Below are 15,129 nucleotides of genomic sequence, written 5' to 3' on the forward strand. Positions count from 1 at the left end.
ATATTATTTAATTTTTGTTTCGCTTCATTCTCTCCTTTCCTCTCAGTACCACTTTCCTGACCGACAAATAGTGTACGCGTAACGTTGTATAAACACCTACCGTAATCCGACATGCGAAATTATCGCAACAATTTTTCCGAACAAGACCAAACGGTGGAAAGTAGAAACGGGGAAGGGAGGGAGGGGAACACTCGCCTCCTCATTTCCGGTTCGGTTAACTATATTAAACTCTTAAAAATTTTGCGACGTAAAAATCAAGCTCTAAAAAGCCAACCTCGATCCACCCTCTCCACCGATCCTTCTTCCATCTTAATCCTCCTCTTTAATAAAGCATATCTATCCATCTCTTTTTCGTTTCGGTTCGTTATTTTGCTTCTTTTTTTTTTTTTTTTTTTTATATTTTTATATTTTTTACTTTTTTTCGCCTTACTTCGACTCCCTAATAAATTATCCGTCCGTCTCTTTCTTCGGCTGCACTCTCTCAGCTTTTCCTACCTCCGCTGCCACCTCGCGCTCGCGATGGTAAAATGAAGAGTAAAAAAAAAAAAAAAAAATGAGAGGAGAGAAGGAGCGACGGGGGGGAAGAGAGGCGAATCGGGGTAAGGGGGTGCCCTTCGGCGTCGATGTGATGCAGCAACGGTGGTCGCAATGTTAAGGGTAAAGCGAAGAGGAGCGAACATCGAAAGCGCGAGTCCTCCGGCTCATCTCCAAGACTTTTGTTCCAGTATAGCCGGTACGGTATACGAATAGGTGTGTACCCCACCTATACATATATATATATATATATATACGCGCGTATTATACACGGAGTAGAGGAGCTGTCGAGAGAAAGAGAGGCAAAGGTTGGCGCTCCACCTGGAGAATCAATACACCGGAGAGAAACTAAAGCGAAGGAAAGGGAACGGAGGGCGAAGAGGAGAGCAGAGGGAGAACGCGGAGGCGCTTCTGGCGACTCCACCCTCAACAGCATCCCCCTCACCCCCTCGCCCTCCCCGTCCTGCTCTCCCTCTTACCCCATCCATCCACCCTCTCTCTTTCAGCGCTGCGCCACCGTTCGCCCCCTTTGGCGACGTTATGTAATCGAAATATACGCTACGTATACGATATATTCGTTAAACGTGGGCATGTGGAGGACGATGTGCCATTGGTTTAGTCCTCCGGAGATATATCTATACGACGCGCAGCGAGCGCGGCTCTCTCCTCATCTCCTTCCGCGACATGAATGAATTCAAACGCGACCTCAGCTAGGGGGACGCGAGGTTGGACACCCCTATACGTTCGTATGGAAAGATCGACCGCCGGTGTCTGTCGGTTACACGCACGTACGTGTACGTATGTTGCGTTCCGTCGTAGAGACGCGTGGATTTTGTTTGCGTCCGTATAACCGGATTGCGCAATACTTTCGTACGATTGTACCTACCTGCATCGGTTTCGCAGATGGTGAAATCCGTGCAGAAATCTCCGAAGGCTGCGAGATTTCAGTATCCCTGGAGCGAATCCTCGACGTGGAATCTGGACGGCTATTATATGTATACTACCGATACTGTGCATCGCCATGCGACGTTGATATTCAATTGTTGGAAAACCCGATTATACGAGAGCGATCCGATAAAGTCAAAGATTCAGCGTTTGATTGGAATCGACGAAAGTGCACGGTCGGAAAATCGCGATTTTTATCACCTTCGATAATCGTGTGACTCCGTGACTCGCTTTTCCTTCTATTTTCTCTCGGTGTACATTTCGCATTTTTTTTGTTTACCGAAACGCCGTCCGTCTCCCTCCGCCACTTATTGTTACAATACGTAAGATTTTTTGCTCGAAAAACGATGGAGGGTGATAACGAATCCTTCTTCGAGTCGTCCCGAAAGCTACCCCCCGAACGACTGGGAAATAGGATTTCTACGGAGCCTGTTGCACCGCGTTACTGTACTTGAAATTTAATACCCATTCGCGGTTCGACGTAATCCTCAAAGCATCGATTGAGTTGATGGTCTTAAAATTTAAGTCCTACTCGAAAACTTTGTATTCTCCAAACCCCCGTGTACACCCACCACTCTCGTTCACCTCGTAAGAGCTTGTACGAGGCCCCTGCAAATTGAAGTGTTTGAATGAAAAAAAAATAAATAAATAAATAACAATGTTTATCTGACGTACAGTAGGGATGATTTCTTTGATACGGTGTGCAGGATAATTTGTCGAAATCTATATATGTATATATCTGTAAACTTTATATTTGAGTTTATATAATTGATTTCAAAGCAATCGAACGGTCAGATTCCGCACGCCTATATTTTTTCTCGTTTTTTTTTTCACTTTGAATACGCCTTTCGAAAAAACGATTCGCGATCGATGATGAATCGAACGCGAATATCCGGTCCGACAAAACTATCCATTCAAATATCTCTTTGGATTTTACCAAGGGAGTGGCACCTCGTTCGACGTTCCATCCGCTGGCCGCCTTGCCACGCTTTTTTTCCCCTCGAATTTGAAAGAATTGAAAGACGGTAAACGTGAAAAAAATTTGATAAAGAAAAAAAATTTACAACAAACCCTCCGAATTTATTGCGCTTGTAAGATTCACGATTGTACAGGTACATATACAGATAAGAATGATGTCTACGCGGTTGCTATGCGAAGATAAACGATATCTCATTCTTCAAATTGTTCTCGCTATTTTTCGTCCTCGTTTTTATCACTGCTCGTACGAAATTAGCGAAACGGTTGTACGTATACACAGTCGTTACAAATTCGTCCCGATTGGGAAATTCGCGACATCATTTACGCGAGGAGCGCGAAATTTTCACCGGTCAATCGCCGTTTAATTGTAAGTCAGTCGATCAGAAGAGAGGACGCGAGGAGGGGTCCTCGTGGTATTTTATTTTATCGGCAAGCGTCAGTGGGCGGTATAACACACGTGCGCGGTGTACAGCAGGTCGCGGTTATCGGATGTTGGCGCGCGCGTTACCGTTTCTGTGAAATTTTTAATACGAGGTGCCTCCGGCTTTTCGGAAGGATCAAAAGGAAAAAGCAGATTGATAGTCCAGTCTCTCTGTGCAGGGTCGACGCGAATCGGCCGGTAACTCCTCTGTAGTCGTAGCGAGCGATCGAAGAGACCGATGACCCACTGGTCCGAATAATTTTCATTCAAGGTGCGCAAGGCTGCTCACGTATCGTCCCGTTTATATTTTTGCCGATCCTGATCGTCCCGTGAAACTGTGCGAATATAACGATACACGTGACGCGCACGAGGCTTCGATCGCAGTCAGGGCGATTGAAATTTTTCGGAATATAATCGATGAAATGGAAAAACCGAGAGACCGATGAAAATTGCAATGATTATCGTCTCCCCTCCTAGGTCGCGAAATTTTTCAAATCGGTTGTTTGGAAAAAACGTTGGAATTGCGTAGGTCGCACTCAGGGATAATCAGGTTTCGCGCGAGGTGGAATCGCCGGTTTTTTTTGTTTTTTTTTTCTTTAATATGCTTTTACCGACATAGCAAAGCGCAAGAAAATTAAAAGAGATGCTGAAGTATGTAACGATTCGTTGTTCTGGTTTCTTTTCTCTCTCAATCTACAGATGGACTAGACAAACGGAGATACGGAGGGATTGAAATGAAAGCCTTTTTAAAAAGTGACCGCGCAAGCGTAGACTATATCGTAATTTCGATAAATTGTCGAAAGTATGTAAAAGGAAAGTTGATGCACCACCGTATACGTTGTGCCAAAAAAGAACGAAAAAGAACGAACGTTACTCCGGTCGTAAAAGTTGAACGTTCACCGGTGGATGGGACCTACGGACTTTGAAATATTTCGTATCCTATTAGCTCGAATTGTTGGGGAAAAGGAGGAGGCCCCTCAATTCCGCAAACAACGCTATAGATCTAATTTACAAGGGCTTTGAAAGCTGATTTATGCCAGCGGTAGAGAGCGGAAAATATCTACGATCCGTAGGTTTATCGGCGCGCGTTTTTTCCGTAGATTTTTATCCGACCGGCGAAATTGTATAAATTTGGCAAAAATTCGTTCTCGCGACGGAGAAAATTTTCTCTGATTTCTCCGAGACTCGGACTCGATATCGTCGACCCCTCCGCTTTTTTTTCGCTTCGGAATGTCGTCGAATGAAAAATTTTGCGGAAGAAAATAATTCGGGGTGTTTTCGAGTCAGGGTCGGGGGACGAATTTTCAATGGGGGAGGAAGCGCGGGAGTTTCAATTTTTCTGGACACGCGAGATGCGAAACTTACGTCATCTTGGTTACCCTCAACGGCAATAAACCGTGAATTAGCATCGGATTACCGGTGGCCTTACAGCCGATGACAACACCGCCGACGACAACCGACCTCCTAAAAGGCTTCGTCGGATAATCCCCAGATGCTAGTTGTCATTCCGCGGTCGCCCGGTCACTCGGTCATTGTTTCTTCAACGCGTTCGTTTTTATTAAAAATTCATACGTATGCACTCGCGTACGATCCCCTTCCAGCTCAGATATCCGCGCCTCTTACGTAACGCGCGTACACGTTTATCGTCGCCGTTATTATCGTCATTGCGAAGCGCGATTTTACAACAACGCTCGCTGTACTATGTACCCATGCAGTTGTGGATTGTTTCGCGTTAGTTCCGTTTCTTTTTTTTTTTTCGACTTTTTTCCTCTCTCTTTTCTATCCTAGATTACGTTGAATATTTTCGAAAAAATACTTTTTCCGAAACTAAAATTTGAGAATTATTTGTCGAAACCACCGCGGGGTAACCCGACGTGTATACCTACATGGGTAGATGCGTAAAACGATATTAATTGGGAGATGTACGTAAAACCCTGTGATTCATGGATTTGCCGAGTCACAGAGACGGTCGCCCACGCCTACGTAATTCTGCCTACGAGCGCATTCCTTCTTCGCAGAGTAAAAGAAGAAAAAAAATCAGTCAAAGCGACGAGAGTAGGACGTTTTCTTGGACGGAACTCGTCTGCCAAGTAGATGAAAATCATCGACTGTAGGTTAGTCATTTTCAAATTAGGCTGCTCATCGCAGACAGAACAAAGCTTCCGCTTTCATTTTCACGAAGAAAAATAAATGCTCCGATCGAGAACGTTGAAACTGAAAATAAAAAAAAGAACAATACGAAGATTATTCCACTCCCTCACCGATATGATCGACAAAAAAGTTCATACATGTCGATTTCCTATTTTTTTTTATAGATATTAAATACACACAGAGATAATTCTTTATCTCGTTAACACGGTGAACAAAAAAGGATTAAAATAACTACGTGTGAACTGAATAATCTCAATCGAATGGAAAAGAAAAAAGCATTTATCTACCGTAAATTAACTGACCTTGTTTCTCGCAGGCATAATTTAAATCAGAATTTTTTTTATCTGTTGTGCGTATGGGTGAGAAAAAGAGCAACAAAAATATCTATCAAAGAAAGTCTTTCACCCGATTATATGTCTAGTTTGAAACATTGGCCATTGCCATGCGTTGTGTATTCTTTACTTGTCAATTTTTTTCTCTCTTTTTGAGTTGTTCATTTTTCAAGCACCCATCTAAATTCGATAGAATAGAAAATATATAGGTAAATAAATATAAATTGGTGAACGAATAAAATACGCACTGTGGAATTTTACGGTTGGAATGTAAGTGAAATGAAGAGCGTGAAGAATGAAACAAGATAAACCTCGTGTTTCGGTGCAGTTGCATCTGGTGGTGGTGGATGCATGATGCATCGCAACGCGTATATAGTAGGGTGGGTTGGAAAAAAATTTTCTCTTTTATTTTCTTAGTATGGGGGCAGAATTTGTACCTTATAAAAAGAGAAAAATTTGTCCACCTAATGATTACTCGATCGATTGCACGAGCAGATGATTTTGGCTTTCAGATTTAGATTCCTGAGCTGATTATATGTGAGATTACTCTTGAAGAACCCAAATAAAATTCGATTTTTCAGCAAAAGATAAATCATCGTTTTAATTGGGTTTAATATGCTTTTCTTATGTATTTTGACCTCAGGAATCCGAATCTGGAAGAAAAATTGATCTATCTCTAAAATTGACCGAGTTATCGCCAATTTTCAGCTTTTTGGGGTCAAAAATAAAAAATTTATTTTTTGGTCTATCTTAATGTAATTTGAGCTCAGGAATCCGAATCCGAAAGAAAAATTGATCTATCTTGAAAAATGACCGAGTTATCTCCGAATTATCGCATTTTTTGGCATAAATTTGAGGATATCTCGAAGGGAAAAAATCGTAGCTCAATTTGGACAACGGATTCGTGTTTCTGAGGTCGAAATACATTAGAAAAGTGCCATACGATCAATTTTTAAAAATAAAAATTTTTGGCCAAATTTTGAGATTTTTCCAAGGGGTACCCCTTACGATTTTTTCAAATTTTGACAAAAAATTTTTATTTTTAAAAATTGATCGTATGGCACTTTTCTTATGTATTTTGACCTCAGAAACACGAATCCGTTGTCCAAAATGAGCTACGATTTTTTCCCTTCGAGATATCCTCAAATTTATGCCAAAAAATGCGAAAAAATGGGGATAACTCGGTCATTTTTGAAGATAGATCAATTTCTCTTTCGGATTCGGATTTCTGAGCTCAAATTCCATTAAGATAGATTAAAATATCAATTTTTTATTTTTGACCCCAAAAAGCTGAAAATTGGCGATAACTCGGTCAATTTTAGAGATAGGTGAATTTTTCTTTCAGATTCGGATTCCTGAGGTCAAAATACGTGAGAAAAGCATATTAAACCCAATTAAAAAAATGATTTATCTTTTGCTCAAAAATCGAATTTTTTTTTGCTTCTTCAAGAGTAATCTCACGTATAATCAGCTCAGGAATCCAAATCTGAAAGCCAAAATCATCTACTCGTGCAATCGATCGAGTAATCATTAGATGGACAAATTTTTCTTTCTTTATAAGGTACAAATTCTGCCCCCATACTAAGAAAATAAAAGAAAATTTTTTTTTTCAACCCACCCTCGTATATAGGTACACCTCGCCAATGTCGTATGATCGAACACGCGCATGTGTTGAAACGACAGAGAACGGATACGGGAAAACCAACAACGTTGCTGCTGATTCGTAACTGAAATTTTACGTAAGAGTTCAGGGGGCCAGGAAGCACTCGTCGAGTTGCGTATGCGCGCATGTTCAGCTGCTGGTTTAATTACGGGACTCTACGGAACACTCGCCTCCCTCGACCGCTCAGGGATGCCTGAACGCGTGAGACCTTTATTTAGGATTAGGCATAGGTATACTCACGATTCATTCTAATTAAAAAACTACAAATTTCGTTTCCTTGTTACAATTATCGCTTCAATTTCACAGCATCCTATGTGCGGATGTGATCGCGGTATCGGATCGATCGACTAATGGATAAGAAAAAAGAAAAAACTGATGACTCGAGATCAAACTAACGTGGTTCAGTTGCCTACTGATCTTCGTTATATCGTCCGGATAACTGTCGCTAATAAGTACATGGAGTATAGACGGTCGATATATATACGATCCTGCGACAACGAGATGGATCTCCTTGGACTAGGATTGTATGCACTGTTTTCACTTGAGAATTTAGTGAACCTTGCGTCTAGACTGTTTGCCGCTTAGAGAGAGAGAGAGAGAATAGAAAAAAACAGTGTGAAAAATGAAACGAAAAAAAAAAAAAAACTAACAATGTCGAGTACCCCTGACACGTTCTCGGCGGCGTCACCACATCGCCACCTTCTTCACCCTCTCGACTACTAGAGGGAAAAACGTTACGTCACTTTTACCCTGCAGCGGCTGCTGCTGTCGTAGCTTCTAATTCTGCTTTAGTCGCAGCTTCTGAGATAATCGCGTCCCTTTTTTCTCGTTTTTTTATTTATTTGTTTATACATTTTTTCTCGACGAGCACCCACCCCCGCACCCGACGATCGTGACGCTGCCCGAATTTCACCTCGAATAATAATAACGAGAATGACGTCAATAATTTCAACCGTAATGATAATTAAGCTCGAACCTCTCGACGTATGTTTCTTTTTTCGGCTATACGTTGAAAATTACTCTTTTCAAACACGCCAATGTTACCTGCACCGCTGACGTATTTATTAGTAGATTTGTGTAGGGATAGTGATTATCCGGACTTAGCAGCCGTACGAGTTTTCCAGTGGCGTGACAACTCCCTTTAAAAAGTGACGACAAAAAAAAAAAGAAAAGAAATAATTATCGTCGTATCAAACCATTTGAAAATTTCGATTAAATCAATCAATGATAACTAGCTATCGTGATATCTCAGAATATGGGTGGTTCCCACATAAATTAAAAATGGAATCCGAAATTAATATTAAACTGATTAACTCTTGTTGATATTCGTCAGATATTTCATAAAATTTCAATGAATGTTCGTCATTTTAACCTTGGATATTTTTTGAACAAAAAAAATCCCTTGAAAATTGGCTAATCAAGATACAAACATTTGCCTCTGAGAAGTCGATGTGTATGGTTTTCGAAGGTTGTTTATCTAGAGTAAAACCTACGCTGAAAACCTGTAAGTTTTATGATTAATGGGAATTACGTTAGAAATGTATCAATCGTAAGCAATGACCAAAAAAAAGCCTACGAGGCGACAGAAATTTTTATGAGAAAAAAATCAATTTCATGAGAGACGAGGCATACGCGACACTTTAGCGTCAAACAGACGCCTCGTGAGTTTCTTTACTGTCGTAAATGTGTCTGCCTATTTGCAAACCGTAGAATGTTATCTTACATAACACAATGTTCGCAGAGTGGCTTCTGACACTTGGATTCTAACTCGTGGCAAGTTGCCTCTACTTATTGAATAGTAAATACACACAACTAATGGATATTGTACCTTTCATGCTCACCCATATTTCTTTCATCTTTCCAACAAATCGAGTAAGGTTTTCATCCCACTTTGAGCCCTGTGTTGTGATTATTTTCATTAACAATTGCAAGTAAAGAAATAAGAACCTTTTTACTATTTGTGGATGAAAAATGAATGGAAAAAACCATCCGATTGTCGCTGCAATAATTTTAATCTTTGCTCGCAGATGTCTCAGTATTAGAGCAGGAGGAGCTGTTCCACAGAAAACTGCGACAATGCTGCGTCGCGTTCGACTTTATGGATCCGATGACAGACATGAAGGGCAAGGAAATTAAACGAAATACCCTCAACGAATTGGTCGAATACATCACGGCAGGACGGGGTGTCCTTACAGAGAGTGTTTACCCTGAGATAATCAAAATGGTATGCATTTCGTCGATGCATTCGAAATCCGACGCTTATTTAACCGTCATTGTTTTCTCGATTACAGATTTCGGCAAATCTATTTCGCACGTTACCACCCAGCGAAAATCCAGACTTTGATCCAGAGGAGGATGATCCGACCTTGGAGGCAAGCTGGCCCCACCTTCAATTGGTTTACGAGTTCTTTCTACGTTTTCTTGAGTCCTCCGACTTCCAGCCAACTATTGGCAAGAAAGTTATCGACCAAAAATTTGTTTTACAGGTCGGTAAATTGAGTACATTATTCTAGTACTTAATTATTAATCGAGATTTACAGATGTATCTTGGCAGTTAATCTGTCAGATTTTAATTAAAGCGCTCCGTACAACTGGGTAGATTGATATAATATTACAGAAAATGATTTACTGCACCGTTATACACAATAAAGAGGAAGGTATATCAACTGTCCTTGTAAAACCTATTTGTGCGGTTGTTATGCGAAGAGTAAACAAGATCTATAAACAAACGTGTCAGACAAATAATTGGCGTTGACTTGACATTCCCTTGTCTAATCGTGCTTTATACATCGAAGGTTTGTTCCCTTGATAAAACAGTCGAGTTCCTTGATTGCATTAGCATTTATACCTGGATAAAATGCTAATTCTGAGATTACTATAGATTGACATTCTTTTAGCTCCGCCAAACTCTAGAGGAAAATTATGGAATACTAGTTTTAACGTTTTCGTCTTCTGATATCCAGTTTACCGAAGAAATCTGTATTATATTTAACTTTGTTATTATTTTTGTACAGTTGTTGGACTTGTTCGACTCGGAAGACCCTAGGGAACGAGACTTTCTGAAGACTGTCCTACATCGTATTTATGGAAAGTTCCTTGGCCTGCGAGCCTTCATACGCAAACAAATCAACAACATCTTCTTAAGGTCTGTACAACAACGTCGGTATAAGTTTCGAGTCACGGGAAGAGCATAAAACACTGTTGCTGGTACTCCATAGCAATGCTGCCAAAAAGGTACAATAATTTTTATCGAATTACAGGTTTGTCTATGAAACGGAACATTTTAACGGGGTTGGTGAGCTGCTGGAGATCCTGGGCAGTATTATCAATGGATTCGCTCTACCTCTCAAAGTAGAACACAAGCAATTTTTGGTCAAGGCAAGCGATAACATCAGTTAATAAATGATGCAATGCCCTTCACAGCGCAGCGAATGCTTTCAAATTTGATTCCATTTAGGAATATTATGCACGTTCATAATATTAACTCCTCATTTGTTACCCACAGGTCTTATTACCACTGCATAAAGTCAAGTGTTTGTCGCTCTATCACGCACAGCTGGCCTACTGTGTAGTTCAATTCTTGGAAAAAGACGCCACCTTGACAGAGCCAGTTGTCCGTGGACTTCTCAAGTTCTGGCCTAAGACATGCAGCCAGAAAGAAGTTATGTTCCTCGGCGAGATCGAAGAGATTCTGGATGTTATAGAGCCTAGCCAATTCGTCAAAATACAAGAACCCCTGTTCAGACAGATCGCACGTTGTGTGTCCTCACCACATTTCCAGGTCAGCATCAAAATAGTTGGTCTTTCAGATCATACGGATCTAAAAAAATTTGCACGCAATTTATTTCCCAAAAACCTACACGAAAGTCAACGTGTCGTATTCTTCACATATTTATAAAAATACAATATTGCCCAAGGATTGTTGAAACAAGAATTACGAAGTTGTGCTCTCATTGAAAATCAATCAATGTAGCCCAAATGATCAAATTTATGATCGATTGTCTAATCTTATTGTGCAACGGTGCTCTGATTGTCCATAGGTCGCGGAGAGGGCACTTTTCTTTTGGAATAATGAGTATATAATGTCACTCATTGAAGAAAACAATCACGTGATAATGGGAATTATGTTCCCCGCCCTATACAGAATCAGCAAGGAACACTGGAATCAAACGATTGTCGCCCTCGTCTACAACGTTCTTAAAACCTTTATGGAAATGAACAGCAAGCTTTTTGACGAACTCACAGCCAGCTATAAGTCTGAAAGACAAAAGTAAGCCTCAGACCCTCGTGAACTTACTTCAGATAGACACCTTGGCGTCATTCGTGTCCAGCCGAAATAAACGAGTTTTTATACATTTCCATCTAGCGTTCAATGTTATTCTAGAAAATGGATTTGAACAGAGTTTCGAGTGTAACGACGAGACCAACGGGGTGTCTGTCTAGAGTAGCCTCGGTCACTTTAAAAAATTTTACACCAAAAAAAGAGGCACGTGTATTTGTCTATGGAAATCATATAAGAGGAAGTTGGGTAATGATTTTTTTTTATTTATAGGGAGAAAAAAAGAGAGAAAGAGAGAGACGAGTTGTGGAAAAAGTTGAATGAGTTAGAAATTGAACGACGTGGAACTATCACAGGTACCAACGCGCCAGTTCCTGCCACAACCGCACCTGTCACACGAGCCCGCCCCTGAGTTGGTAAGCAACGTAAGCACACAATATGCTACCGATACCAAATATTTTTCCGTTAATTGTACTTTTCATATCTCGTGCTTTATTTAATCATTATTAGCACAAAGTATACTTCTTTTCTTCGTAGTTTGATCTACTCGATTCACGTCAAGTAAAAACTTAAAGAATTTAAGCTCATAGTATACTTATCGAGTATGAAACCAAACTGGAAGTGTAAAAATCTATTTTTTTTTCTTTCGTCTTTCACATCGAAATGACGTATGAGATATCAGAACCCGAAATTGTTTATTACTTACAATGAACGAGCCACTTTTAGCTGAATATCGTTATATGTGTATCGACATTTCTACATCTACAATGATTCTCGATGTACAAATAAAAAAAATAAATAATGTTTCAAAATTTATTTATCTCTCGTTAAAAATGATTAGAGCAAAGCGTGTATGCAACCAGTATAGCTAGGGTTGTCGTCTTAATCGCAACATAAGAATGATGATCGAAGGTTTAATATTTTCTTAGATTATTGTCGTTCTATATTTTAGAAAATCTTTTACGTATGTATGTGAACATTTACTCGCCTGATTTTTGAATAACGCTGTCCTTTCGTCAGTCTCAACTGATGTTAGTCGAGTTGTCGAGATATTGAAGGGTTAATTGAAATACCGAGAGTTGGAATTAGCAGAAGAAAATCTAAACAGGAAACCGCAGGTCTAATAATGTACGAGAATTTATTGATATCATACGCAGAGCTGACGGAACTAGGATGTGAGGCTATATGATTGGGGAGAGTTTATATCGACTGTTCAATAACATTCACTTCAGACAACTTACCTATCCGCACTCTCGACAGTGGTAGATCTGTGTATATATACGTTTAGATTTACCTCTGCACACCTCGATGAGGATATGATAAAAGTCAGTGACTTGCTGAAAAGTTGAATACATGAGGTAATTTTTTTTTTTACAGGTGGGAACTCGGTACTATGCTGCCCAACTGTTAGTCCTTAGTTTACGTCGATTGTCCATATAAAGAAAAAGAGAAAAAGCAAAAAAAAAAAAACAAAAAACAAAAAAAAAGCAAATTATTGTTAGTGAATACAAAGATGTCCGGCGATGACATTTTTGGCGTAATATGATTCCTTTCTTTAGTTGCGCCTCAAAGGCGAAGCGGAGGAGAGTGTGACGGTGGAAGCGGTAACAACAATTATTTCCCCCCTTAAGCCATCATGATCGGTTGATAATGATTTCTAATGATTTTGTTGTGTATATTAATTTTTAATCTTTTTGACGGCAATGATTTAAGTTGTATGGTATAATCTGTGTCAGCACATAATACGAGGATGTTAGTCCCTTCTTAATTAAGGATAGCTGTGCCTAGTGGGAGGAGATGATCGGGGTGGGAATCTAAAGGGACGAGGGTTAAATATATATATTATAATTATATTACATTACATTATTGTGTATCTGTAGTATGTCCATGCTCGTGTATACCCGCATGTATATTACGTGAGTCCCGAACACGCTACATGAAGAAGTAGCGCCTGAAAGGACGACAGCTTGGATCCCTTTTTCCCCTCACTCTGATCCTCGTCTCTGACAGCCAGCAGGGGCGTTGTTTGAAATGTATCATATATTCGTATTAATAATAACGATAACTATAACAAAACATAATAAATTAGGTAAATATATATAATACAATATATATTATAAAAATCTAGTAATATCGATGATATGACAAAGTCTCACACACTCACACACGTACATGAATAAATACTGTCGTTATGAAGTGACGCTCAGTCCTATGTGCTACCGATACTAACGTTAAATCTGCTGACTGCATGCCCGCAGCTCGATGAACAAACTCTTTTTTCAAGAACGATGAAATCTTAGAGTTATACAGATGCATAAAGTAAAGTTAATAATAAAGTAATATTGAAATTCATTGCGGAGAAAGCATAAAATGAAAAAAAATATATATGTTGTTTTTTAAATAAAAAAAGAAAAAAAAGAAAAGGAATAATAATGAATTAAAAAAAAAGGAGGGACAAATATACAATAAAAAGAAATTAATTGTACCAAAATATCCATGGTTGCTTATAAATATAATAAATAATAGAGATACAAAGCATAAGATTTATTCGGAGCTGTGCTCTCACTGATCACTACAGAGATGTGCTTGTGGGATCGTTTATAAAAATTTCTTACCATTGCATAATAATAATAACAATAATAATAATAATCATAATAATAATCGTAAAGATCATGATCATGATAATGCTAATAATGATAATTATAATAACGATAATAATAATAACAACCATAATAATAGTAATGGTAATGAACAATAACTGATATTAACAATATCCTGAGTATTAATATCCATGATAACCATAATAACAACAACAACAACAATAATAACAACAACGTCAAGAATGGTAATGATAATACCAACATTAATAATAATGAATAGACCGAAATAAAATAGTGAAGTTTGTTCATTTTTCAAGAATTAGTAGCTCGGAACACCTTATCGAGTTATCTAAAAATGATTGAGAATCCTGTTATGGCGCATCTCGAGTTATTGCTCTCATTAGTCAAGAGACTCGGTTATCTTTACGTTATCATACATCATCGTGGATACCTTCTTGGTTTCCAATTTATTTTGAATTTCATCTCGTGAAAATGTGATCGTTGGATACGAACAACAGTAGTTATTTACATGAATGTAAAAATTGTATCTCGGATATCTGTTCCAATTTTTTCCGGAGATGAATGGTTTTTATCTTTCAGTTTATTTATTTTTCTTGACAATCATCATTTTTAGTGCATATTCGAATTACATTTGAAAAATACATCCTGAAAATCATTTGTCTCAACCTGATAATGAGTAGATTTGTTTTAGTTCGCGAAAAAATTTTTTTCATCATTTTTGATATTAGTCTTCAAAGCAACCTGTTAAAGTGATGAATTCTATTAAGATTTGCAAGGTGCGTTGTTTTAAAATTGTATAGCGTAAAAGTGTTACATATGGTGAGATTTATTCCAGTAACAGGCAATATGTAAACAATTTCGTTCGTCGATTACGTTTATAAATTTCCCTTGCTAGTGTCAATACACATAGCTTCTAAGTAATGCAACGTGATGGCTCAATACAACTAGAATGAATACACTCTGTCACAGACGTTTATTCTTGGCTCTGTGGTAGCTACTGTAATTTTAATTTCATGAAATATCCCACACACACTTACACATATACACACACATATTCTGTGTTACAAGAGTCGACATTGTTGAATTACACCAGGTAAGTACTTGTTTTTATTACAGTATATTCCAACGAACAATGATACACCATTATTCTCAATTTCAATTCAATATTTGGATATATATTAATTGAAAAGCATTTGAATGATAGG

At 38.7% G+C, this 15,129-nt stretch overlaps 1 protein-coding gene across 3 annotated transcripts in view; it reads left to right on the forward strand.

The window, feature by feature from the left end:
• The window catches only part of LOC105686501 (serine/threonine-protein phosphatase 2A 56 kDa regulatory subunit epsilon isoform), a 27,628-nt gene extending 13,790 nt beyond the window's left edge, over positions 1-13,838 (forward strand). Inside the window, exons 3-10 of one of the 3 annotated variants that reach the window (XM_012401398.3) lie at positions 9,052-9,248; positions 9,316-9,510; positions 10,039-10,169; positions 10,285-10,402; positions 10,530-10,805; positions 11,065-11,294; positions 11,577-11,728; positions 12,681-13,838. In XM_012401398.3, the coding sequence (XP_012256821.1) occupies positions 9,052-9,248; positions 9,316-9,510; positions 10,039-10,169; positions 10,285-10,402; positions 10,530-10,805; positions 11,065-11,294; positions 11,577-11,715 (1,286 nt within the window). In that variant the 3' untranslated portion in view covers positions 11,716-11,728; positions 12,681-13,838. Of the gene's footprint in view, positions 1-9,051; positions 9,249-9,315; positions 9,511-10,038; positions 10,170-10,284; positions 10,403-10,529; positions 10,806-11,064; positions 11,295-11,576; positions 12,120-12,680 lie in introns of those variants that run through there. The other 2 variants (XM_012401397.3, XM_048652932.1) reach the window with 2 other exon arrangements.
• Positions 13,839-15,129: the final 1,291 nt, after the last annotated feature.

This window comes from Athalia rosae, chromosome 3 (assembly GCF_917208135.1).
Source record: "Athalia rosae chromosome 3, iyAthRosa1.1, whole genome shotgun sequence".
NCBI lineage: Eukaryota > Metazoa > Arthropoda > Insecta > Hymenoptera > Athaliidae > Athalia > Athalia rosae.